Source organism: Ptychodera flava, chromosome 16, assembly GCF_041260155.1.
Source record: "Ptychodera flava strain L36383 chromosome 16, AS_Pfla_20210202, whole genome shotgun sequence".
Lineage (NCBI taxonomy): Eukaryota > Metazoa > Hemichordata > Enteropneusta > Ptychoderidae > Ptychodera > Ptychodera flava.
In genome coordinates, this window is record NC_091943.1 from 22,688,231 (window position 1) to 22,713,925 (window position 25,695).

Consider the following 25,695-nt stretch of genomic DNA (forward strand, 5'->3'; position numbering starts at 1 on the left):
TACCTCCCCCCCCTCTCTCTCTCTCTCCTCTCTCTCTCTCTCTCTCTCTCTCTCTCTCTCTCTCTCTCTCTCTCTCTCCTGCTAGCTCGTTAGCTCCGTTGCGTAATAACTCCTGCTGAGATTGCCAATGACTCTGGTAGTTGTTCTAAAATAAACGCTACCAACATGAAAGAATAATGACTGAGTGTTGGCTGAGGCTACACAATGCATAGTTCGTTGACCCAGCCATACCAGAGATAATCCTTCGTCAAACGGTTGAGATGAACTTGCTACGAGTGGCATGACTCTACAGCGAAAAACCGAAGCATAAATTTCACCGCTGTCCTTTGACATCATACGCCAGACTACTGATACACAACATAACAAGTTATTTGTGTTTCCCTCTTGATCAGGATGACTAATGGGGAAGCTCTCAATGGTAAGTTTCGAAAGTTATTGTGGTGAGCATTTGCTCTTTGCTTGCCACTGATCACATGTTCCATATATATGACTGTCAACCGTTGGCTAACTAGTCCGTTCAGTCGATATCGATAATTGTGCATTCGTAATGTGGTTTCCCAGGTTCCTAGTTAGCGTAGCGGTTTTAAGTTCTACCATAGACAGTAATAGGGAGACTGAATGGTCTCTAAAGAAAGATATTGGCATCGTTTTGGCATTTTATGCTATACAAAATGTTGTCGAATATAATATTCAAATCCTCTAAATTGCATTTGCCCTTCTGCTAAATATACGCAGTGCCAGAGTTGGCAAGTCTTTGCACCACACACCGACCTGTGCACAGTGGCAAACATCGGGCAATAACCACAGCTTAGTAAACATCGCTTTAAGGGAGCCTTCAGTAATTACAGGGGGTGGGCCATGATGATTTTGAGTATGGTCGCTTTTTAGGAAACTGTCAAAAGAGGATGGTAACTTTTTATAAACCTATCTTTGGGGAGGGTCACTTTTAACAGAAGCTGATTTTACGGCCAATAAATGTACCTAGCTTTAAACTCAGCTTGAAGTTTAACACTTTTGATCATACTTCTGTAGTAGTCAAGAGTGACATTACAAAGTTTGAATGAGAGAAACTAATTGCCTGAAATTTATTTGTATTTGGATGTTCAGTTTTCGCGAAATCAAGACGGTAAACACAGCCACACACTTTACGAATCTTAGCTTCAGAGGCGTATTCTTCCTTCAAAATAAGTTGTGACGCCAAATTGTGAAATTGGAGAATGAGATGTTGTGATAAAGTTGCTCTATCTGATGACGAAACAACACGTGTTAGTGTCCGAGTGTGGGGATGGGACTGTGTGATCCCAGCATGCATTTCCTTCTATTTCGCCAAACCTCTGCATGCCTTGTAATGAGCAGACACTGAACAGAACACCCTTTCTGAAACAAGCATGCTTACTTCGCACAAAACCCATGTGCAGGATGTTCGCTGTACGTGTTGGAACATGACAAGTTATCTGAACAATCGCTCATCAGTGTGAAGAAAGCAAACCTCAAACCTGCTATGAATAGGAAAAAAAACCGATGTACTTCAAGGCCATTCTCCTAAAGTGCGTATTGAATGTATATAGTAAAGGCCACTGGGCGTGAAATACTTGTATTTATGATCTTCCAGAGCCCGTATGATGACCAGAAAAGAACATTTTCTCGATATTCTGAGAGGATGGTGTAAGGACTACTGCTTCGGCGTTTAAACATTGAACTCTTATTAGATTGACACATCTGCTGTTGACATTGATAGAGCGATCGGTCAGGTTTCTGAGACAGCGATTTCAGTCAGTGTGAATAAAAGGGACAAAACACTGACGTTTGGTATTGTATCCATAACTTGTTGTTATCCAAATGCATTTTCATTTTTTCTGCCAGAAATACATTGAAAGACAGAGAATTAGCTACACAGAGAAAATATATTGTTCACAATATGCAACGTCATTGTAGGGGAATGAACTCTAGTCGGGACAAAAGTTCAGTTGTAAACGATAACGCTTGACCTGACGCACAGTATGCTCTATAGACAAGCCGAACACTAGTCGTTTGGAGAGCTATTCAGCGCTGGGACTATTCGCCCCATAGACGAGAGTACAGAAGCGAGAAATACCCCAAGTCTGGAACAGAATGGCTATAAAAACCACGCCATGTCACATTCCGTGTCCGATTTCACTGTGAAAATTAGCAAGTTCATCTATCATGCAACCGGCGATCGTTCCCTACCATTCTAAAAATTCATACCTGATACTTTATCTGATTCAAAAACGCTCGTTTCGTGTGATTTTCGGCCGAATGCGACGGACACCTCGCCAGAACCTGGGGTGAGCAACATTCCGGTCACCTCTTGGGTACCTCCACTTTACTGACGTTGGCGCCGCCTACCCATGAGGGATGACTGGAATGTTGCTAACGCTTATGTTTTGGCCAGGTGTCTCTCGAACTCGGCTGAAAATCACAGGAAATGAGCATTTTGTAAGCAGATGAAGTATCAGGTATGAATTTTCGTGTGATTTTCGGCCGAATTTAGAAGACACGTCGCCAAAACATAATGCATGAACAACCTTCAAGTCACCCCTCATAGGTACGCGGCGCTAACGTCAGTAAAGTGGAGGTGCCCAACGTCCACTGTGAGGTGACCGGAATGTTGCTCACCCCAGGTTTTGGCGAGGTGTCCGTCGCATTCGGCCGAAAATCACACGAAACGAGCGTTTTTGAATCAGATAAAGTATCAGGTATGAATTTTTAGAATGGTAGGGAACGATCGACGGTTGCATGATAGATGAACTTGCTAATTTTCACAGTGAAATCGGACACGGAATGTGACATGGCGTGGTTTTTATAGCCATTCTGTTTCCAGACTTGGGGTATTTCTCGTCTATGGGGCGAATAATCCCAGCGCTGAATAGCTCTCCAAACGACTGTGGCCGAACACTAGGCTATTCGACCTCATTTCTGGAGCAGAAAAAGTGCATTAAAGAGATCAAAATGACCCGGCCGGAAAACACTTCGAGACTTACAGCAGATAGAGCTTTGCTTACAGTAACCGCACTGAGTCACGGAGGCGTAGTTAGATCAGTAACTCATTTTCAGAATTAGGAAAATTTATTGGCGAAAAATAAGCTGGAGACTAATGGTTTGAGTAAAAGCGTGTTCTCGCGGTCTGAAGGGGCTATTGAGGTGTGTCTGACCTCAGAGAAACGTTCATAAAAGGCCAATGACCTGTGCACTGAGGGAGCGTTCAGTTAACAGGTTATTAAGGTCGGGGTTGGGCCGGCAAACCAGGGGGTCCACAGAAGACTGCAAAGGGGTCATGTATTTTTCAAACAGTATTTGGCAGCCCAGGCCAGGTTTCCCAGCGATTGAACGCGTTACCTTTGAGTCTGCGCAGACCTGATTTAGTTTCTGCCGAAAATGTTAGCGTCATCTCATGAATAATTTATAGCAACGCAGATCGTGCAAGAAAGTCAAGTCTGTGATTCCGGGAGAAACTCCCCTGTATAACGTTCACCCCACTCACGCGTTTCACACTAAAACAGAACACAAATCATCGCGTTTTATACCCCACTCAAACATTCATAAATCACAGACTTGACCCAAGTCTAAGCACGGGCACTCTTTTGTTCACAAAGGCACTGCTCGCGATCCGTGGGATCGCCTTTGTTCTAGTCTGTAAGAGGATTATGGAGATGTGATAGCCTTTTGTTTTCTATTGAAATTGTAAATTCTGATGAGACATTCTGGTGTCAACGCATGCCTTTAAATGATAGTGAAGGCGCGTGTAATAAAGACACAGTGCTCGTCGTTTCTTTTTCGTTTACCCAATGTTGTTTGGCGCATGCTCAATAACACATGCAGGCGACATCGTATATTTGGCTTGCGGCCAATGAACTTACAATTACGATTTCAAAATAATAAATGGGCCTGCCTCACCATATAAATAAGATAAATGTTTGGAAATTGATTAAATTGAATGAGCCTTTAGCAAACAATGTCTGAGTGCACAAATTAAGGGCAATTGTGGATAGCCTCACTTACTAACACTTAGTGCATTGCAGAAATGAAGACCAAATCGAAGGATTGCATGCAGCAAGCGTGGCAAAGTTATCAGCTGCCTTGAACTCAAACAAGTTAACACATCTAAACCATTCTATGTCAAATTGAATACGGGATGCAAACAGCGTACAGCAGCAAATTGCACTTAGGAGATTTTTCCTTTGAGTAGATAATAATTTTTCGGCCGTCTAATGCTTCGAATGATGATATGTTCTATTCACTGGATACCTAGTACCACCACTAAGCATTGGTTGAAGATGACCCTACTGTTATCGTTATGTATATATATATATCGTATGACTACCTTAGCGATGTCCATGATATGACATCGCCAAGCTTCATTCGATATTTGACATACACAACGAGTGAGTGGTACAAGCTCCTCTACACCTAAACATCCCTTAAACGACAATACAGTGTTCGAAATTCAGACCCGAAGAGGTTGATATCGGCCTAACTTTCAAAATGGTATGATCCTACTTGCAGAAGTATTGATTATCCAACGTTTTGCACCTGGGATGTATACATTACCGAACTCAACCAATTATTGCTTAGTAATGAGCTCATGCGCAATGTTTCTTCCGATTTTATCGGCTGTGCATATTTAACACGTGTACACTGGCATGTGGACAGGTATAATCACGGCCATAAGGCACAATTATCTTTTTGATCAACGTGTCATAGTGGCAGCATGGCACAGGAAGTGTATCCAGAATTTTCTGATATCTCTGATGAAGAGTTACTTGAAGCCTCACAAGCAGCATATCTGAACGAGCTTGGCTTCGAAACTATTGATGTAGCAGTGACCAACATCCCTTCGGTGAGTCATTAATTAGTAATTTCCGCCATTTCCACCTTTTTATACGTACCTTGTCATTGAACATGCAAGTGAGAATGTATATTGAATATTTGTTTTATTTCATTAAAGGATATTCCGAGAGGGCGGTTTGCTGACCCAGTGTCGGACTTCTGCGTACAGGGAGTTGCAAAAATTCCATCCCCAGGAATATTCAACATCGTGATATGTGGGCCCTACGGACTTCTGAGAACTCATAGTATAGAAACGATGGCAACGGACGATTCGCATTATTGCATGAGTAAGTTCGTTTCATGTGGAAAGTCCATGGGCACCCGTTCCCACCAAAAACTTTACTCTCATTGTTTGTTTCAAAAGACAAACCCGGATAAACTTTCTTGCCGACAAAGAATTCGTCGGTTTCCGTCAGGTTCTTGATGAAGAAACTCTAGCATATGATTGGTATTGAAACACACAAGAGACAGGCATAGAGGCAATATCTACTGAGCAAATCGATATACTGTTCCCCCTGATTTCCTCTTCGCACAATGGTATTCTTGAATGGGAAAAATTTGCCCTCATTAGGGACCGTTCAGTTTTTACGGCCGGGGGGGCGGCAAAATCCAGGGGGGGGGTCATCATAATTTTGGAATCCGCAAGGGGGGGGTCTTCGCTTTTTCACTGGTTGGAAAGGGGGGGTCACCACATTTTCAATAACATAATACCAACAATAAACTTCACTTTATGCAATGGCCATGATCGACCCTCTTTACTGGCGGGCCGCCTTCGGCGGCCCACTACAATAAATATACATTATGTATTACCCATGACCCTCTTAACGGGCAGACGCCTTTGGCGGCCCACTCCAATTAGGTTTACTTCATGCGATGGCCATGATCGACCCTCTTTACCGGCGGGCCGCCTGCGGCGGCCCACTACAATAAATTGACTTAATGTAATACCCCATGGCAATCTTAATGGCCGCACGCCTTCAGCAGCCCTGTCCAGTAAAGTTTACTTTATGCAATAGCCATGATCGACCCTCTTTACCGGCGGGCCACCTTTGGTGGCCCACTAGAATAAAGTTGACTTTACGTAATGGCCCATGACCCTCTTAACCGGAGGACTGCCTTTGGCAATTCACTCCAATAAAGTTTACTTTACACAATTTCCATGGACATAAGTTGTCTATGGAAGTGAAGTTAAAAATTGCCTTACAGTCGTATTAATTAACAGACGTTTCAATGGATGTGGCTGAGAAGTTTGTGCACTGGCATCTCTGCTACACGAATAAAGTGCGCCGCGTACAGTAGTTCAAATCCAAACCATGCGGGTAAATTTGACATATGGGTTTTGATTATTTTTCAGCGGGGCGGGGTCATCAAATTTTTTCGTCTGACAAAGGGGGGGTCGTCTTTTTTTCACGAAAAATGCAGGGGGGGTCTATATTTTTTTGAACACCGTCGACAAGATTTTGCCGCCCCCCCCCCGGCCGTAAAAACTGAACGCTCCCTCAATAGTGGATAGGAACACGGTGCGCTTAATAAGCTTCGTTTTGACCAACCTCCGATTACTTTGCATGAACCTGATAGCGACACTGCGTATTTGCTATACGTCGAAGACGTGTCAAAGAGCAATCTAGGCGTACTAAAATACGTGAAAGTGCGTCGCAAGGAAGTGAAACATTATGTAAATACCGATAATCCAGTGAGATATCGAGTTGTGTATTCCCTTTTTGGTTCTCGGACCAGGTCAATTAATAATCTCTCTTGAATTTTATCCAGGTCCGTATCTTCGATTCCTGAACAATGGAATATGGACAAAGGCAACCTGCGCTCCACTATTTGATAAGGCGCTTTATATTATTATTATTATTATTATTATTATATTATTATTATTATTATTATTATTATACTTTATTTTCAGAGGGTAGTCCGAGTTACGAGGTAAATTGTAGTTTACGCCAGAGCCCTCAAAATACAGGGAAAATAATTACAAAAACTTAACAATACAGTAAGAATATATGACAAATCTCGTAAAGTCTGGGTCACAGAAGACTGCAAAGGGAGGGGGTCACGTATTTTTCAAACAGCACAGACGGCGTATTTGATTTTCATAAGTATCCATCCCCTCAGAAAGCAGTTTCAGTGTTCAAAAATATTCTGGGAAATAAAAAAAAACTATTCTCTGCATGATTTCATTCTCTGAAACCATTTCACTGTAAATCTGAATAAAAGTGTATGTATTATCTGTCACATGAACATCTTGCCTCGGCAACTCTATACAGGCTCGTCTTCTTGTAAACTGAGCTCGCTGAGGGCAATGAACAATTCCTATCAGCCTTTGACTTAGGTAGGGCAATCATTAGGTGCAAGATATAAACCGATATCTGGCTTACATTGAAAGGTTCCCCTTGTACTGTTTCATAGCACTGCTGTTGATATCTTACCCGTTTTACGGAAAACACGATTATAACTAATTTGGGATTATTGGATGGTAAGGTAATGTCTGTTTAATCTGGAAATGTAATCTCATCTGCTTTTCTTTTTACATTACACACTTGTTTTTATGAGTAAATTGTAATATTGCACCATTCAGCCAAATGGCACCGAACACTTTTGAGAAATTTGAAAAATATGAAAATCAAATTATCCCAAATTAGTTCCGATCGTGTTGGAAGGAGATGTACAAAACTTATCAGGATAAATGAATACAAAGGCTGGACAATGAATGAAAAGTTTGTTAATGACTTTGTTTTTATGTCAATTAGCAATAAGGAAGAAATACACAAATATACGTGTTTTGTATCAAAACTCATAAGATAAATATAAAATATGTATGTATACTATAAAATAAATTATCCTTCAAGTAGCATTATAGTGCTGTGGCAGTGACATATCAGACACAGAGGTTTTTGCCGAGGAAGAGGAGGAGGATGTTGTAACCAATGAAATTGACAACAGCACAAGTGATGGAGAACTTTGTGAACCTTTCGAGACACAGTATACCGTGTATACGAGATCTGGAACAAAAGCAAGATCTTTGAAAAAATCTCTTTTCCACTGATGTTATATTTTATCTATGCACTGGTCATGGCCAGTGTTACCATTCAAAATTGGATCAATACTTATTCAAGCCTATGGAAGTCTAACACCTGTCAACGGGGTTTGTGACACTGAACATTATAGTGTCGGAAAATTCAGCTCAACGCTATCATGGTGGCCTATGAAAATTTTTTACAGGTCTTGCTGAGCCAGAAGTACTCGTCTAGTTTCTACTTCTATGATTCATAAATATGCAATCATCAAATTCACTGTGCTTTCAATTTCAAACTCGTCTCCCCATTAGATACATCTGTGCTGTGCTGTATGGAGTTGAACATTGTCCAAGTTGGGAAACAATGTTGATCAGGAAAAAGTAGACTCCTTTTGCCTACTACTTGACAAAACAACCCTGACCCCAATACAAACCCTCCCTATTATTCCGAATTGCATTTTGGTCAGCCGGCTCGCAGGTCTCCGGTCAAAGTGCTACCACGCGTCGCCAGTGTCAGTCATAAACGTGATCATAATTCTGATGAGGGTCTCGTTGTGGCTGTGAGTATGCTAACTATGGTAAGTTTGCTCCTTTTCTGCGTGCCTTTCGGTAAATTTGATGGATATTGCACAAAAGCGCTCAAAAGCGCGGAGAAAATTGGAGACGAAATTGTCGAATTGTTGAGCTGGATCTTTGTTGAAAACATTGCAGGTACTCGAGTCACAGTTAAACTCGAGACAACCACAGTAAAGGTGGCTGTCTTACGAAAGTCTCCATTACCTGCAACCGTAATCACAGTCCCGCAACTTGAAAGGAATACCCAAACTTTCATTTGGATTCGAAATTTACCTTCTGCATTAATTTGGCTGTTGTTACAATCCTCTGAATATCGACATGCTTACGGGAATACATATGGTGTACTTTGCCCTGCTTCAAAAATTTCAAAAAGTTCGCCGACCTGGATGGCGGCATGTTTTGTCTATCCTACAGTAAACTTGTTGCCTCGATGACTGTACCAGGGCAGTAAAAAGTGCTATTGAAGACAACTTACACACACAGTACTTTGATACGTATAAGGGAAAATTACAAGGGGTGGTGTTTGGGGCCGGTCACAATTTTAAAGGGTCATCAAATTTTGCGCATGCATTTGGGGAAGGATCAGCGTATTTACTTATCGATAAGAAGACAAGATTGTGGCCAACAAAGTCCAAATGACGGCCTTCAGTTTATTTGTTTCTAAAAGTTATATATATATATATATATATATATATATATATATATATATATATATATATATATATATATATATATATACACACATTAGTTAAATGTTGACTTTAAGGTTACCGTATATATATATATATATATATATATATATTATATATTATATATTATATATATATATATATATATATATATATATATATATATATATATATATATATATATATATATATATATAAGTAATGTCTGTTCGGTCCCGAACTCTATGTTGTAAATGAAACGCTCAACACTCGCTGTCCGGCTTGCAATAAGTTTCAATCTTACTTGAGTATTCTGTTTCAGTTTACATGATGAGCGCCACCGTACAGTTTCCTCTTGTCATCACTTTTTTGTCGTGGAAAGATACCTGTTCGCGATAATTCCGCCACTATCAGTGCAAACCCTCAGCTCCAGTAGCTTCGGAAACATTTTTCCATTAGAACATACAATCAGAACGTTGGTTTTACCCGACAAATTCAGGCATTGCTTTCAGAATAACTCCAGGGTAGTTAAAAATCCGGAATGTTATGTAAGGCAGAGCGAGAAAAACGGAAACGGTCGTGTCGCAACTTGGTGACATTATTGCACCAGAGCATACGTATACACCTCTTTCCGGATTTTTAACTACCCTGGAATCACTCTGAAAGCAACGGCTGACAACACTCATGATATTGATAATTCAGCTGCAGTAAGGAAAGTACCCTACGAAATGCATGGTATTTGTTTTATGAGAGAAACGCATCACATCAAGCGTCAACGGCTCTAGAATTAGCAAAGGCACTGCGCTGTAATAGTACGTTTGTTCGCTTCACGCTGCCTACGGCCATGGTACTGCAAAGCAATAGATAACCTAAGAAGTTCGTCAGTTTATTAATGTTTGCTTGATAATGACTTTCAAGTTGTAAGAGGGAGTCGCACTGCGACGCACATTCGGACTCTCAGATTGTTACCATTTTTTTAGTCGACCACTCCTGGGGTAATTGTGAAGGTTTGACTATCTTAACTTTCGGAAATCGAAAATTATATTTTTCCCACAGAGTTAACACAGGGATGGCGGCCATTTTGGATTTCAAAAATCAGTAAATAATGGTAATTTTTTTCTCTAGTACTCAATGCTTGCGCAGTGACCTCTGATTTTTATTCATGATTTAGTACTATGGTCGAAAGTATTATTGAGTAAGGTTAAGCAAAAGTCTAAGCCTTTCACTTTCGAGGCTCGTACTACCTTAATACTCTAACCCAAACCAAGTGGTCATTAATATTTATAAGTTGAGACTAAAATTATGTGGGTATTTGTATGCGTGGGCAGGACGTTCCCTGATATTTTTGCTGATTAAAATGCTGTTCGAAGCTATTTTAGGTTATTTTGCAAGACGAGAACAATGGCGATGATACGTATCTTTATTAAGCATGATACATTTCAATTCTAATTCTCTTCGCAGACTATGAAACTCGGTTCTTCTGTGATTCTGCTGCTACTAGCAGCTTCGGTATTTGCAAGCGATGACGTCAATACAAGCAAGAAGCCAAACTTTCTGATATTCTTGGTCGATGATCTCGGAATGGGCGATGTGGGTTGCTTTGGTAACGACACAATCCGAACCCCGAACATTGACCGAATAGCATCGGAAGGAGTGAAGCTGACTCACAACATGGTCCCCGCACCTACTTGTACCCCTAGCCGAGCAGCTTTTCTCACTGGCAGATATCCAATCAGGGCAGGTATGAAGACATATGCTAAATTTCTGCAATATAGCAAATCTTATCTGATCCCATCCCCATTCGTCTCTTTATTGTTGCAAAAACAATCATATGGACGTCATTTTTGGCCACGTGTAGGCGCAGTTGACATGATTAACCTATTTAATGATTGTTTTGGTATTTGTGTGCATGAGTGTCCTTTTTATTGTGTTTAATTTGGCTTGTTTGTTTGTTTGTGGTTTATTTGATTGATCATAACTCACAAAATGTTAGGTTAAAGTTAATATCATTTGATACCGTGAGCGTACATGGAATGATCTAGGTTTAATTATTTTTGAAGCCTGCTGATTGCAGAGTTAAGACAAATCTGCACAATTTGTTGTTTTGGCTCTGTATCTAAAAAATATAAACGAGTTTTTGAAATTTGTGGATATTATATATCAAAACTAGCTTTACTGAATTAGAGTTGAATTCAAATGTATGTTGGTTATATTTAGCTTGGTGGTGGAAAGGGTCTCGAATACTGATTATGAGCTATTTTGCATATTTCAGGAATTATTGTGGTGAAATCGCGCATGAAAGCTCAATGCAGTGAATTTGATTAAATGTTGTGCTGAAGATATTGCTCCCCGTGTCATACTGATTAGTTCGATATTACAGAGCACTCCAGGACACAATTTCAAATGCAGTTAGTCTTATAATCATGTTTGGCACACGACGTGATGGAAATTTGACTCGCTAAATAACTCGACAATTTGTCCCTGTCCCTATCCCTTGGCCCCTGAGTATATTCCAAGTCGGCAAAAGTACATTTCTTCTGATATGAAGATTAGCTAAACTTACATTTTTATAATCCTAAAGATGTGTTTGCCATCGACGTTGTTGCTAGCTGAAGCTTTGATACGAAGTCCCTCCTTTGATATTGAAACCTTAGTTTTACAATTACCGTGCTCAATTAATTGATTTCTGAAATTTGACATAGTCACTGTTATAACCATATCTTCCAATGAATACACATTATGATACTCTAGTCTTGCCGCTCATCGACAGTTTGAGTCTGTCTTAATTTCCGATTATTAAAATGTTGTCCGATTATTAAATTGTTTTCTTGGTCAACCGACGTTTGTTGTACAGAATCATACCACTATTCCGTCAGTATATGCGAGTTCCTTGACACTGAGGCAGGTATGGCGTGCCTGTAAGTAGATAGGTAGATAAGTGAGTCAAGTCAGACAAATACGATGAAATAGGCTGTAATATATATATATATATATATATATATATATATATATATATATATATATATATATATATATATATATATATTACTCACTATCCACGCACAACGGAATGAAAAGCCCTATCTAAGAGTCAGGAACGCCCACATTGTACCGACTAATCCATTAGCTCAGTTGGTAGAGCATCCGTAATGTATACGGGGGGTGTGGGTTCGAGTCCCGCATGGGTCACTTTTCATTCACCACTGTATTTCATATATATATATATATGTATATATGTATGTATTACAACTCTTAGACAACTCAACCTGAATATGTTCATCTAAAGAAGTGGAGTTACCTCGTCTGTAAATCTCAAGTTGGATCCAGATACTTGGATAGTATCTGGATAGTGAAATATTTTCATAAAATTTGTTGATTCAGGTCTTGCGTCGAAGCTCTCAGGCACCATGTTTGGTTGTAACGCCTGTATCGGTGGTATGCCGCCGTACGAAATAACTTTTGCCGAAGTCTTGAAGGAAGTCGGATACAAAACTGGCTACCTAGGTAATCTTGAGTTTGTCTTGAATAACTTTTGTCAGTGGTCTTTGTTGTTAATGCCCGTTGCTGCTTAATCATTATCTAAAGGAAGTTTTGCAACGTGCTCCGTCGCTGAAAGCAGTTCTTGTACGAACCTTTGCGGAGATTAGAACTCGGTAAATTGGGAAACTACGTTTCCTTAACATTTTTCCATTCATTTAAACATTGCTTTCAAGCCATGTAAACGATGTCCATATGCCAGCAACTATGTAATTCTCTGACTAGAGAGCAACGCACAATTACTGTACAGTCTTTCTTTTCCTTTTATTGCCATCCCTGTGCTTTTACTCTCCTTGTCACTGTGTAGGTAAATGGCATCTTGGGATACACAGCAGTTATGAAGATTACGCCTATCTGCCTAACAACCAGGGTTTCGACTATTACTATGGCATGCCCTTTACGAACATAAATGAATGTGCCGACCCTCCGAACGGCCGTAATAGTGTAAGGAGCCTCATGAGGGCTGGCGGTGGTTTATACTACTTGGCCTCCATAACAGCCGTACTGTACTCCTTCTGCTATGTCTCCAAGTGGTTTGGTATCGTAAGTTCCAGGGGCTTTGTAATCAGTCTTCTCATGGCGACTCTTCTCTCTTATCTTCTGTACATGTACCCTGAAAGTGGCAACCGTTTTCTCTGCATTCTCATGAAAAACCACGAGGTCGTTGAACAACCGATACGTCTGGAAAACATGACGGTCCGCTTCACCAACCAAGCCACCTCCTTCATCCGAGAGAACAAAGAGAAACCATTTCTCCTCATGATGGCCTACGTGAAGGTTCACACGGCTCTCTTCACAAGCAAGCAGTTTGCCGGCGTCAGCAGACACGGCCAGTACGGGGACAACGTGGAAGAAATGGATTGGAGTGTGGGTAAAATTTTGGATGCATTGGATCAAAATGGCTTAAAGGATAACACCTTTGTATACTTTACCTCTGATCATGGTGGACACATCGAAGAAGTTGCTGTGGAGAAAGGGCGGGAAGGAGAAAGGGAGGGTGGCTGGAATGGAATATATAAAGGTATGTTTCATAAGCTTTTCTCTTCTCTGCTTCTTAGCCGAGATTCCGAAGGGTTATTGACTCAATCTGACTAATTTATTTCCCCAATGATAACAATCAATCACGATATAGCATTATTTCACTAATATTACTGTAATCATAACATTTACAGGAGGCAAATCTCAAGTGTGGGAAGGCGGTGTCCGAGTTCCAACCGTCGCTAGATACCCGCCATCAATCCCAAGCAATACGGTCATATCGGTACCAACGAGCACGATGGATATTCTGCCGACCATTGCAAAGATTGCTGGCGCCAAAGAACCAGACGACAGAATCATCGATGGGCGCGAAATGACAGAGCTGTTGTTTGGGAAGGATAAAATGGCGGTACATGACCACTTCTTCATTTACTGTGGACCCTGGATTCATGGCGTCACCTTTCGTCCTGATAAAGGTAAATGAATGTTAAAAATAATAAATAATGGCTATAGAAAGGCTGTTATTTGCCTTCATTTTGCACATTCCACTTAAATCATGTATTCCACTTCAATCATGTATGTAAAGAATTAGAAAATGCGAAAGGCAAAGGTGATACATCAAACCGACAGTAGTTGCCCTTGATTTTAGTATATCTCTGTGCTAAGTCTACTTGGAGCAATCCCAAAAATTAAGCTGGCCTTTTAAGTGAACTTATTGAGTGTTCACCATGACAATAACAAACTAAATTCTCTCAACAAAATGGATTTATTGTGCTGTACGTCTTTATGTAGATGACCTGACAGAACAATCTATCTCAGATCTATCGATCTATCTATCGGTCGATTTATCTGTTATCCAAATGATAATGATTTATATGATATAAGTATATATGTATAGATCTTTATTTATTTATCTATATTTATATTAATATGTGTGTGATCTTATTAGTAATTATTTTTGCTTTTGTTTTTCTATTGAGTAGGAGGCATTGTATACAAAGTAATATTCACAACGCCAAAATGGACGCAAGGAACGCAGGCCTGTTTCCACACATGGTTGTGCCAATGTAGTGGACACTTCGTCGACCATCACGACCCACCCTTAGTGTTTGATCTCACAAACGATCCTGGTGAACATCGCCCATTACAACTAACCGAAGAAACAAAGGCACTGATAGAGAAGGCCAGAGCAGCCCGAGATGAACACGAGAAGACCGTTGTGCCAGTGACTGACCAATTTTCTCTTTTCAGAGCTGTGCTATTTAGGCCGTGGTTGCAACCATGTTGTAATTTCCCGTACTGCTCTTGTCAGGAGGACGATGCACATGCGTTACACTCAAGCTGAAAAAGAGTCAAGCTATTGAAATATATTGAGGTCAATCACTGTGAACAGAGTATGTTTTAGTCCATAATAAATGAATGAATTTCATTAGTCGTCAGCGAGTGTTTAATCAAAGATTTAGCAATAATGATATGAGGTCTCCACGCCCTTTGTCTAGATAGGTATATTCGTAAAAGTTCTTGAGCCCGTCTGAATATTTAACCTGACTGGTCATGGTCGAGAGCAGACTGATTAAGATGACTACTTACTGCGCAATCCATGACAAGCAGAAATGTGCCGTACTACGACAGAGTTGGTGTTCAAGACGGTTCACTTAATTGACGTGAATTGGTCACACGATTCTTTAAAAGGTCGACGACAATTTTGGATTCTCTTTGCTTGCTTAGTAGTGTTTAGTTGTTTTCTATATCCAAGTATATCTTGCCAAGTACACGTATGATATGGGGACGATGAAGATAGCGAGGGTTCGTTAGGTCTGATTAAGTTAATTCCTTGTTTTGCATTCACTTAAAATTGTGAAAGGTAAGCGAGTGAGAGGCTCGAAACCACAAATAAAATTTTGCATACGCAAGTCTTATTTACTTGATTGTTTCCGTGCTATATCCGTTTAATAACCAAAATGAAAATTTGTTTTCGCTCCAATGATTTACCCTACAAATAAAATTTTCTACCCTGGGTTGATAGCTCTGCTGCTGGACAGAATTGTTCTCGAGGCTGTCTTTCATGAAGTCAAGTAGTGTATCCATTACGCTGATAAGGTCGTGAGCGATGAGAGATAGCGAGTGTGTGTGGGTGCTTCGTGAACTCTTCAGTGCGTGAAGGGGTCGAAGTCAGAAAAATTGTAACATCTTAGCTCGGTAATCGAATCACGCTTTTAAGGGTGGGGCTTAAGCCGAGCGGTTTTGACTGTGAGGTATTTGCAAGGTGACTGGGTACCGTACGTTGGGAGTCCGAATCACATCGACAATTTGCTAAATTTCCTTCATGATGGAAGACATCTATAGCGATGATATTATCCTGTACGGTTACTGTGCGTTTGATATCTGAAAGGATTAACGGTTCCCCACCAACTAAGTGAACTTACATTAAGTTGTGTAATATTGAGGATCATCACTAACCCCATTCCTTCCAAAAACAACCGTAACCAAGCGGCATAATGATTTGCCTCTGTCTGACCGTACCAATAGATAGTGCCACAGTCCAAAGTTCCATGATTAAACAGTTACTCTTTACTTAGATTTGATTGAAAGCACGATACTGACAATTCACAAACTTTAGAAGCCAATACTTATTGACAGGAAAAACATACAACACGCGAGCAAAACATACCATTCTATTGCAGTAAAACTACCGTGCTTAACCGTCTGTTCCTCTTCATAAACAGTAGACGTGGAGATGCTACGCTTCAGAATGACCCTCCTTTGTGATATGACGAATACTTCTGACATTGTAGATTTCTACCCTATGAATTCTTAAGTTCCCATGCGCAAATCCACCGACCTGTAAAATTATAGAATTACAGCAATCGACGACACACTAATGAGATTAAGGGCATCATTCTTATTTCACAATTTGATAAAGCAGCCAGGCATTTACAAAAACAATTAACAGCAAATGATCCTAACGATCCACCAATCTTTCCCAGTAACGAATCGGATGTTAAAGACGGAATCACGTAAGTTACCTTGGAGCCCGTTTGTCAATTTGAAATAGTTGATATAAGACCGTAATGCTCATTATGATCAAGACCAGAACTGTTCGAGAGGTAAAAAGATTTACGTCCCCAGCGCATGTGACAACTGAACAGTCTAGGTCTTTTCCCATATCATCAGTCTACGTGTTAGAGTCGCCACTTGCTGAACTGTGGTACTTAAAAGGAAAAGTTTCTCTTTTTTCTAGCTTTCCTCTCTCCCGTTGTCTTCTTGATGTGTGTAATGTGTAAAGCATAAAGGTACATATCCTGTCAAAGCCACTTTGAAAGTGAAATGAAAGTTTCCGAATACACATATTTGCAGCAGGCTCACTTAAAAGTAGAATATTATTTAAGTAGGCCAACAAATATCGTGCATTCACTCATACGTCATTAGCTTCACCTTACCAATCAACTGCAGCTGCTGACGTGACGTCACCATCATAACATTTATAACACCTATCCAATATTGGTAAATATTAGGTAATTTGTTTCTCTAGCACCAAAATTTGCACGGTGACCCCTGATTGTTTCTTTGAGGAAAGTCAGAGCAAACATTACTGTTGTGTGAAGATAAGAATGGACAGTGAAATTGATCTAAATGTTATCACACTTGTGTAATTGGTTTGTGAAGTTGTTTCAAAACTGGCCTTAGAAGTTACACGGACTTGTTGTAATTGCGGTGAAAATCAAAGAGCTTTTATGGACCCCTAATAAACACACACCATGGGAGTACACTTTGCGGTGCACTTCACATATGCAGAATCATATTACATTCCTTACCGCCACCCTGAGTGTCACAGCCAAGTCAGTGTTTAGTTGTCATTAGACTCTTGTTGTCTTCGCACTGTACGAAGTTCTTTGTGCAAAAGAAATCATGATCCACGGGAAAAGAGGTGTACATACGCCAGAAGCAGTACGTGAGAAAGTTCTCGAAATGTACGTGGATGGAAAGTCATTTCGACAGATATCAGTGGTGACCGGCATTGGCAAGTCATCAGCGTAAGACATGCTGTGTAAGTCATCCTCAGAAATGAAGACGGGCACTATCCGTGTTTGGGAATAGTACGAGAACTCGACTTTGAACATATACTCGGCCATGGCCACTACTGAAATACAAGTGTGTGTACACTTGTAGGAAACATTTATCCCACACATAGACACTAATCAGTTCCTACCGGCCGACAGGTTTTATTGCTTTACTTCAGCAATTACAGCTGAAGCCTGCTGTGAAACAACACTATCATCCGTCTGTTCTTTGCCTCAAGTTAATTACAAGTACTGATACTGCAGCAAGTTTTGGAACAACTTTACAAACCAATTACACAAGTGTGATAACATTTGGATCAATTTCACTGTCCATTCTTATCTTCACACGACCATAAAGTATATCACTTCCGAGGCGCATGAACTAAATAAATACCCAATGCTTCCTTTTCAATTGATGCAGTCACATTTAAGCACTACGCTGCACCACGCTGTAGCGAAATTTGTTCTGATCAAAGGGTTTTTATATGACCTTTTTCATGCAAAAGGCAATGTAGCAATGATACATATGTGATGTTCGAAAGTTCTCGCGGTTATCCGGGATTCGGGAGTCATTTCTTCCCACGAACTCATGAACCCGTATAAGGTCTTTGACATTAAGGGTCATCGAGAAGCCTTTAAAAGATATCCATGCGGGCTAAGCGATTTGCCCTCGTGTGATCGTGCCAATAGATAGTGCTACAGTCCAATGTACCATGAGTAACAATTACTCTTTACTGAGATAAGATAGAAATACTATACTGACAATTCACCTATCATAACTAGGTTAACGAAGCCAGTATTTCTTGGCAGAAAAATATTACACGTCATACAAAAATGTATAATCGTACCTGCAATAAAAGTACGCTATATAACCACATTTGTCCCTAACAGTAGATGTAGAAGTGTTTTGTTTTATATAACTCTTCTTCATGATAGGATGAACAAGAGGTCTACCACTTCTGAAATTGTAAATTTCTACCCTGTCAATTGTGGAGTTCCTCCTACGAAATCAGCAAATCAACCGGCCTTGGAAATTAATTATAACATGCAAATATCCCAGCAATGTATATCGACACACTTGTCCATTCCCGAAAGTCTTTTTCTTTTGTTTTAACAAAAAAGGTACCATATTATCAGCCTTAATATAAAAGACACGTTTGCTGATACCACGGCAAATCTACGTCAGGGATGAGGGGGTGGGTTAGTATGCCTTTAGTTTTAACATCCGAGCCATAAAATAAGATAAAACTCAGGTCTTCTTGTAAAGATAAGAACGCTCACATCCCCTTTTTCAGCGATAGGAATGTATTTGATAAAACAGCCCGGTAATGTGGAAAAATATTTAGCCAAAGCAAATATTCTCAATGAACTGGCCAACTTTGAAGGTAACAATGTTAAAGACGGAATCACGTGAGTTATCTTACAGCCCAATTTGTCAATTTCAAACTGTTGAAATAACGCTAGCGCTTGAGCTTCTCGATACGTAAACAGATTCATGCTCCCGCCCCTCTACCCCAGCACGTTGAATAATTAAGATGTCAAGCTTTTAGCGTCATGTGACCAAACCACGTGTTACCATCATATTTTACATGGAAAGCGTACAAAATGGTAAGTTTCCTTTTGCTCTTTGCTGTTGGCTTGCTCGTTTTCTCCTCAATCGCCTTATTGTAGCTGCGCAAAGGTAATGAATTCCGTTTTCATCTTAATATATATGTAATATGTAATGCACAGAGGTAATATGCAATCGCGGCTGTGCTAAGAAAATGGAGGTGCCGGGTTTTTTTGTGATACATTTATTTCCAAAGTTGTCAACAAAGAGAGGGTATTGTTTGTTTGAGTAAGTCCGACGACAACGCAAGTTATCGGTATTACTCTTAAAGCAGCAGCTTGACCTTGTTGGATTACAAATGTTTCAAATATTTTGAATTTATTTTGGGAAGAAGATTTGGGAAGATGATGTAGGTGCTACACGTAATTATGTAAGATGTTCATATGGGAAATGTGGGTGCTTCGAAAGTTGGAAAACATGTCATATTACATATTGTTTTGTGTTGTCTATCGGAATAGCCATGAGATAAAAAATATTCCTGTCAAAATGAATACTGACTCGTACTCATGCAGTGTTGTTATATAGTCATCGTAAAATGAATATCTCAATACTCAAGCTTTAAACGAAGCTTCAGTGGCAGTTATTGTAATCTTCGACACATTATGCCCTTAGCTCATTAAGGTTTCTGTATACAGTGATCTTCTCCATGACTACAGAAATTAAGCAGTCTTAACGGCCACTTAGGTTAGGTTGTGTTTGATGACGTCGGATATTTTTTTCCATTTTGTGGAAAAGAATGTGTATAACTCCTTATGAAACATGAACTCATATCTGGGCAGCGCAGTATCAACGGCCGCTAGTAACCCATTCCTTCAGAAAACGGTCATCAGGCTGAGTGCGTTGTCCTCTGTACTGATAAATGGTGCCATAGTTCAACAATCCAAGACTGATAATTACTTATCACAACGATAAGATTGAAAGCTTGATGTTCACATTACAGTAAGTAGAATGTGTATAGAATTCAGTATACTAGCCTCTTTGAGGTAGCATGCACCTGGAGCATAGAAGACTAAAAAATTACAAACGACCTCAAAAGAGGGCTAAAACTGCAGCAAGTGAAAATGTGCCTCGACAAGGGGTGGACAACGAAAGTATTGGTAAAATTTGAGAGTCCGAAAATATGTCCCCGAAGCGCATTCTTCCTCAGTTAGACAAGACTGATGATTTTATGCATATGACAACTTCTGAACAAGTTGCCTAAATGCTGGTTGCTTCAAGAGACACAAAAACAATTTCCGTTGCCGATGTATCTGTCGTTTAAAAAGTTCCATGTCATTCTTGCTGTTGTCAAAAACATCTCAAAAATGCAACTTCGTGGTCTTTGAAAGATTGAAACCCATTTTATTACTTCATCCAATTGTTATAATATTCCAATACAGATGAATGCGAATATCAAAGATTCCAACGACAGTATGAATATCTGAACGCATCATCTCAGAATATAAAAACTGCATTATTATGAAGAGAAATTCAAAGCAATGCTTTGTCCTGTCTTCTAAATGTGTATTGTTACAGCTACAAAATGTATTTTTTGTTCACAGATAATGAAACGCGTGGCCGCTGCTACCGTCGTGCTGCTATTAGCAATTTCGGTCGTGTCAGCAAACAATGACGTCAGTACAAGCAAGAAGCTAAACTTCCTGATATTCTTGGTCAATGATCTCGGAATGGGCGGTGTGGGTTGCTTTGGCAACGACACAATCCGAACTCCGAACATCGACCGACTAGCATCGGAAGGAGTGAAGCTGACCCACAACATGGTCCCGGCACCTACTTGTACCCCTAGCCGAGCAGCTTTTCTCACTGGCAGATATCCAATTAGAGCAGGTAAGGAGCTTGGATGAAACCGTCTATAGTAAGCTGATATTCCTTGTCCCACTTATTAACCGCCACGTTATGATATTTGCATTCTTCAGCCTGTTTTATAGAAAAATGCATTAATTCTTTCGAGTTGACATGCTATGTATGTATGTATGTATGTATGTATGTATGTATGTATGTATGTATGTATCTATGTATCTATGTATCTGTGTATCTATGTATCTTTAGGTATGTATTTAGGTATGTATGTAGGTATGTATGTAGGTATCTATATTTGGTTGGTATATATCTGGTATACAAGGTTATATAATCATAGTGTGCATATGTGGTATCCTGTGTGAAGATACAGAACTGGTCAGAGAGAGATAGACACTGTCGGGTAGACAGATACAGAGAGGAAAAATTTTACCAAGAGTTCCCCTTAATGAATTAAGCTTCGTATTGTTGCAGCGATGATATCAGTGTGTTGAATGTGAGAATCTATTCTTCGATTATTTGTTAATCTACAGGTCTTGCTTCGAAGACTGTTGGCACAATGTTTGGCAGCAATGCCTGTATCGGCGGTATGCCACCTTACGAAATCACGTTCGCCGAAATCTTGAAGACTGTTGGATACACAACTGCTTATTTGGGTAAAGTTTCCTTTAACCGTCGATGACTTGATTATTCATATTGTTGTTCACCTTTATTTATACATGACTGGTTATTTAAACAAATGTTTCACACCCTAGTCATCCTTGAAACAACACCTGTTCGATGTCACCTGTAGAACAGGCGACCAGTAAAATTATTCGTCATGTTTTCAATCAAAAATAAATAGATCGAATGACTTCACGTGACTTCTTACAACTCAAGAAATCGCGCTATCTTTTCAACTTTGACTGTATTCTAATACTCCAACAGGTAAATGGCATCTTGGGATACACAGCAGTTACCAAGACTACGCCTATCTTCCAAATAACCAAGGTTTCGACTACTTCTATGGCATGCCTTTAACCAACGTCAACGAATGTGCCGATCCTCCGAACGGACGAAGTAGTGTATTGCATCTCTTTCGCACCGGAAAACTTATTTATTACTGGGCTACGATAACAGCCGTGCTGTATTCCTTTGCCTTCGTCTCGAAATGGTTTGGCATCGTCAAATTTAGAGGTTTCATAATCATGTTTCTGTTGGCAACCCTTTTCTCTTACCTTCTATTCAATTATACCGAATTCGGGCAGCGTTTTCTCTGCATCCTCATGAAAAACCACGAGGTCGTTGAACAACCGATACGTCTGGAAAACATGACGGTGCGCTTCACCAACCAGGCCACCTCCTTCATCCGAGAGAACAAAGAGAAACCATTTCTCCTTATGATGGCCTACTTGAAGGTTCACACGGCTCTCTTCACAAGCAAGCAGTTTGCCGGCGTCAGCAGACACGGCCAGTACGGGAACAACGTGGAAGAAATGGATTGGAGTGTGGGTAAAATTTTGGATGTATTGGATCAAAATGGCTTAAAGGATAACACCTTTGTATACTTTACGTCTGATCATGGTGGACATATCGAAGAAGTTGCTATAGAAAAAGGGCGGGAAGGAGAAAGGGAAGGTGGCTGGAACGGAATATATAAAGGTATTTTGTACCGACTATTTTCTCACTGTTGCGATCATTGGTGTTTTTATTGCACCTCTGTGTAATTAATTTGCACCCAAGTGATCTATCAAGGTAAAGCAATCTCTCAATCATAATATTCCTCTGGCCTTGTCATTTTGCAGGAGGCAAATCTCAAGTGTGGGAAGGCGGTGTCCGAGTTCCAACCGTTGCTAGATACCCGCCATCAATCCCAAGCAATACGGTGATATCGGTTCCAACGAGCACGATGGATATTCTGCCGACCATTGCAAAAATTGCTGGCGCCAAAGTACCAGACGACAGAATCATCGATGGGCGCGAAATGACAGAGCTGTTGTTCGGGAAGGATAAAATGGCTGTGCATGACTTCTTCTTCATTTACTGTGGACCTTGGATTCATGGCGTCACCTTTCGTCCTGATAAAGGTAATTAATGAATAAAACCTCGTATTGCAATAAGTCTGTACTAGTAAGCGAGCACTCGTTTTTTTTTACTGGAAGGGCGGGGTTCGGTGGAAATCAGGAGGGTCAGGGGGGTCAAATTTTACAATCAATGATTTTGGGGTCAAATTTTACGAAGGTTGGCATGGAGTTATAGCGGAATAAAAATGATTTTTGAATTTAACCGAAATGGTTATTCACTTTACATTGCAGACTATGAGGAAACTATGAATAATGTTTTCCCAATAAAAAGCTCGCTAAATGTTTATTTATAGACGCTCGATTATTGATATCAGTGTACTTGATTAGACTAGGGTTATTACAAGTCCATATTTGCGCAAGAAATTTGATTTTGGAATTTCATCGAAATGTTGATCCACTATACATATACATTGTAGTGTATGTGGAAACTATGAATAATTTTTTTACAACACAAAACCAGCTAAATCTGTGCTTTTATAAATGTTTGACAACTGATATAAATGCACGTGATGAGAATGTTATGTTTGAAAGAACAGACGTGAAAACCAAATATGATATTGGAATTCCACCCAAGTATTTATTTGTAAAGTTCAAAAAGGATTCTTTGAAAGTTCAAAGGTAAAATAAGAAATTGTATGTCAAAGTAAAAAGCGAACTTTAAACAACGAACAAGAAAGTGTTTTTCAATTCACTAAATGACAATGATTTCATTCAAGGACTAGTAGGTCATGATGAAGTATTCTTATTCCGTGAAAACGTTTCATGATCATGATCAAACGCAAGCCTAATTTCCTCATCAATTCAAAAAGTACATTCATTGCCATATCTTTTTGTCGAGATTCTGACGAAATACTGCTTACAGTGGAAGGGTAAGTTCAACCTTTGTTTGTTTGTTTGTTTGTTTGTTTGTTGTGTAGAGAACATTGTGTACAAGATTATATTCACAACGCCAAAATGGACACCGGGAACGGAGGCCTGTTTCCACACATGGTTATGCCAAGTAGTGGACACTTCGTCGACCATCACAACCCACCATTGGTATTTGATCTCACCAACGACCCCGGTGAACATCGCCCTCTACGGCTCACGAAAGACACAAAAGCACTGATAGATATGGCCAGGGATGCACGAGATAGACACGAGAAGACCGTAGAACCCGTGACTGATCAGTTTACTTACTACAGATCTTTGGTTTTTCGGCCATGGTTGCAACCATGTTGTATTTTCCCATACTGCTCTTGTCAGGAGGACGATACTAACGCTGTACATTTTAGGGGATAATGACTGATATTTTTACAATACCTTCAAAAAATTAAATTTTACAAATGAGACAATAATGCGAGAAAGTACATAAAAATTACAGCTAATTGAATCATGGAAAATAGGGCAAACTAGTGAAATATCTTGTCGAAAAATTAACGTGTGAACAGAAAATATCTGGTCGATGTTCATATCCTTTTAATTTGCTCAATTTTATTGAACATTACGCATTGATTGAATACAATGTGCATCCATCTACTTCAGAGCAAGATTAAGTTAAGTCAGCTTGATAATGTAGAGTTTTTTCGACGTTTTTGCCTCCTGATACACGATGGAGGCAGAAGAAATGCTAAATATCACGGATGCAGAGCAGCCTGTGATGCTTCATTAGATTTATATTCCCTTTGCTTTGTTTGTGTGTGTGTATATTTTACTCAATACCTCGAAACTTACATCCATAGACGAGACAGGGGCTCTCTATCATGTGCCCATCTCCTCCTTTAAATAACGAAGTTTGACCTTTCTTGTTTTCATCAAGGTCAAATTGATACATATGACAACGTACAGTGCCGAGCATACAGGTAAAGTAGTATGACAGGAATCTTTTTTCAAGCAGTTTTACGAATTGGAGTGTATTGATTTTAGAGACAAATGTAAATCGATTTTCCTGGAAGATATTAAGCTTGTCTTAGTTTGTACAAGCGTTTCTTAGCGTGCACACGGAATATTCTATGACGTCTGGCCTCATGAAATGGCCAGAACACATGGTAAAGCTATGCGACAACGAACTCATAATTTACACGGTTTTGAGTCGCAGAGACAATATTGTCTCATTTTAAGATTCATTTGGTAATAAAATGTTCGAATCTTTATTATTGGAAAAATACATTACCCTTTCTTTCGCATTTTTTCGGCTGTTCAATATCAAGCAATGAATGTAATATTCACAACCATCAATACTGATTATTCATATGTGATGAAGTAAAACTAAATGTAAGTGGTTTTAAAGGGATTATCGTGAAGTAGTTGGAAACTTTTGACATCAGCAAAGGAAACCAATTATCATCTTTCTTATTAAGACATATACCGAAGGAAGCTGATTCTCACGTCTATCAGCTTGAGGAAAGGATAATGAAATGATTTCATCTTAAGGCTGAAAGGGTATGAATTAATACAGTTGTAGCCCAAGTACTGCGATCCTATACTTTAAAGGTATGCCATATCGAGAGAGAGAGAGAGAGAGAGAGAGAGAGAGAGAGATTTACTTTTTTAACGT

At 39.8% G+C, this 25,695-nt stretch overlaps 1 protein-coding gene and 1 pseudogene across 2 annotated transcripts; both read left to right on the plus strand.

Annotated features, from left to right (window-relative positions):
* Positions 1-260: 260 nt before the first annotated feature.
* LOC139114328 (steryl-sulfatase-like) lies at positions 261-15,548 on the plus strand. 2 transcript variants are annotated; one of them, XM_070675977.1, is made up of 6 exons: positions 261-418; positions 10,576-10,855; positions 12,496-12,618; positions 12,959-13,672; positions 13,824-14,105; positions 14,613-15,548. In XM_070675977.1, exons 1-6 carry the CDS (start codon positions 401-403, stop codon positions 14,972-14,974), a joined length of 1,779 nt encoding a protein of 592 aa, XP_070532078.1. In that variant the 5' UTR covers positions 261-400; the 3' UTR covers positions 14,975-15,548. The 2 variants fall into 2 exon arrangements, with proteins under 2 accessions (XP_070532078.1, XP_070532079.1); XM_070675978.1 differs by lacking the exon at positions 261-418 and adding an exon at positions 8,334-8,448.
* A 4,045-nt stretch (positions 15,549-19,593) lies between these two features.
* On the plus strand, positions 19,594-25,324 carry LOC139114327 (steryl-sulfatase-like; annotated as a pseudogene).
* The last annotated feature ends 371 nt before the right edge of the window (positions 25,325-25,695 follow it).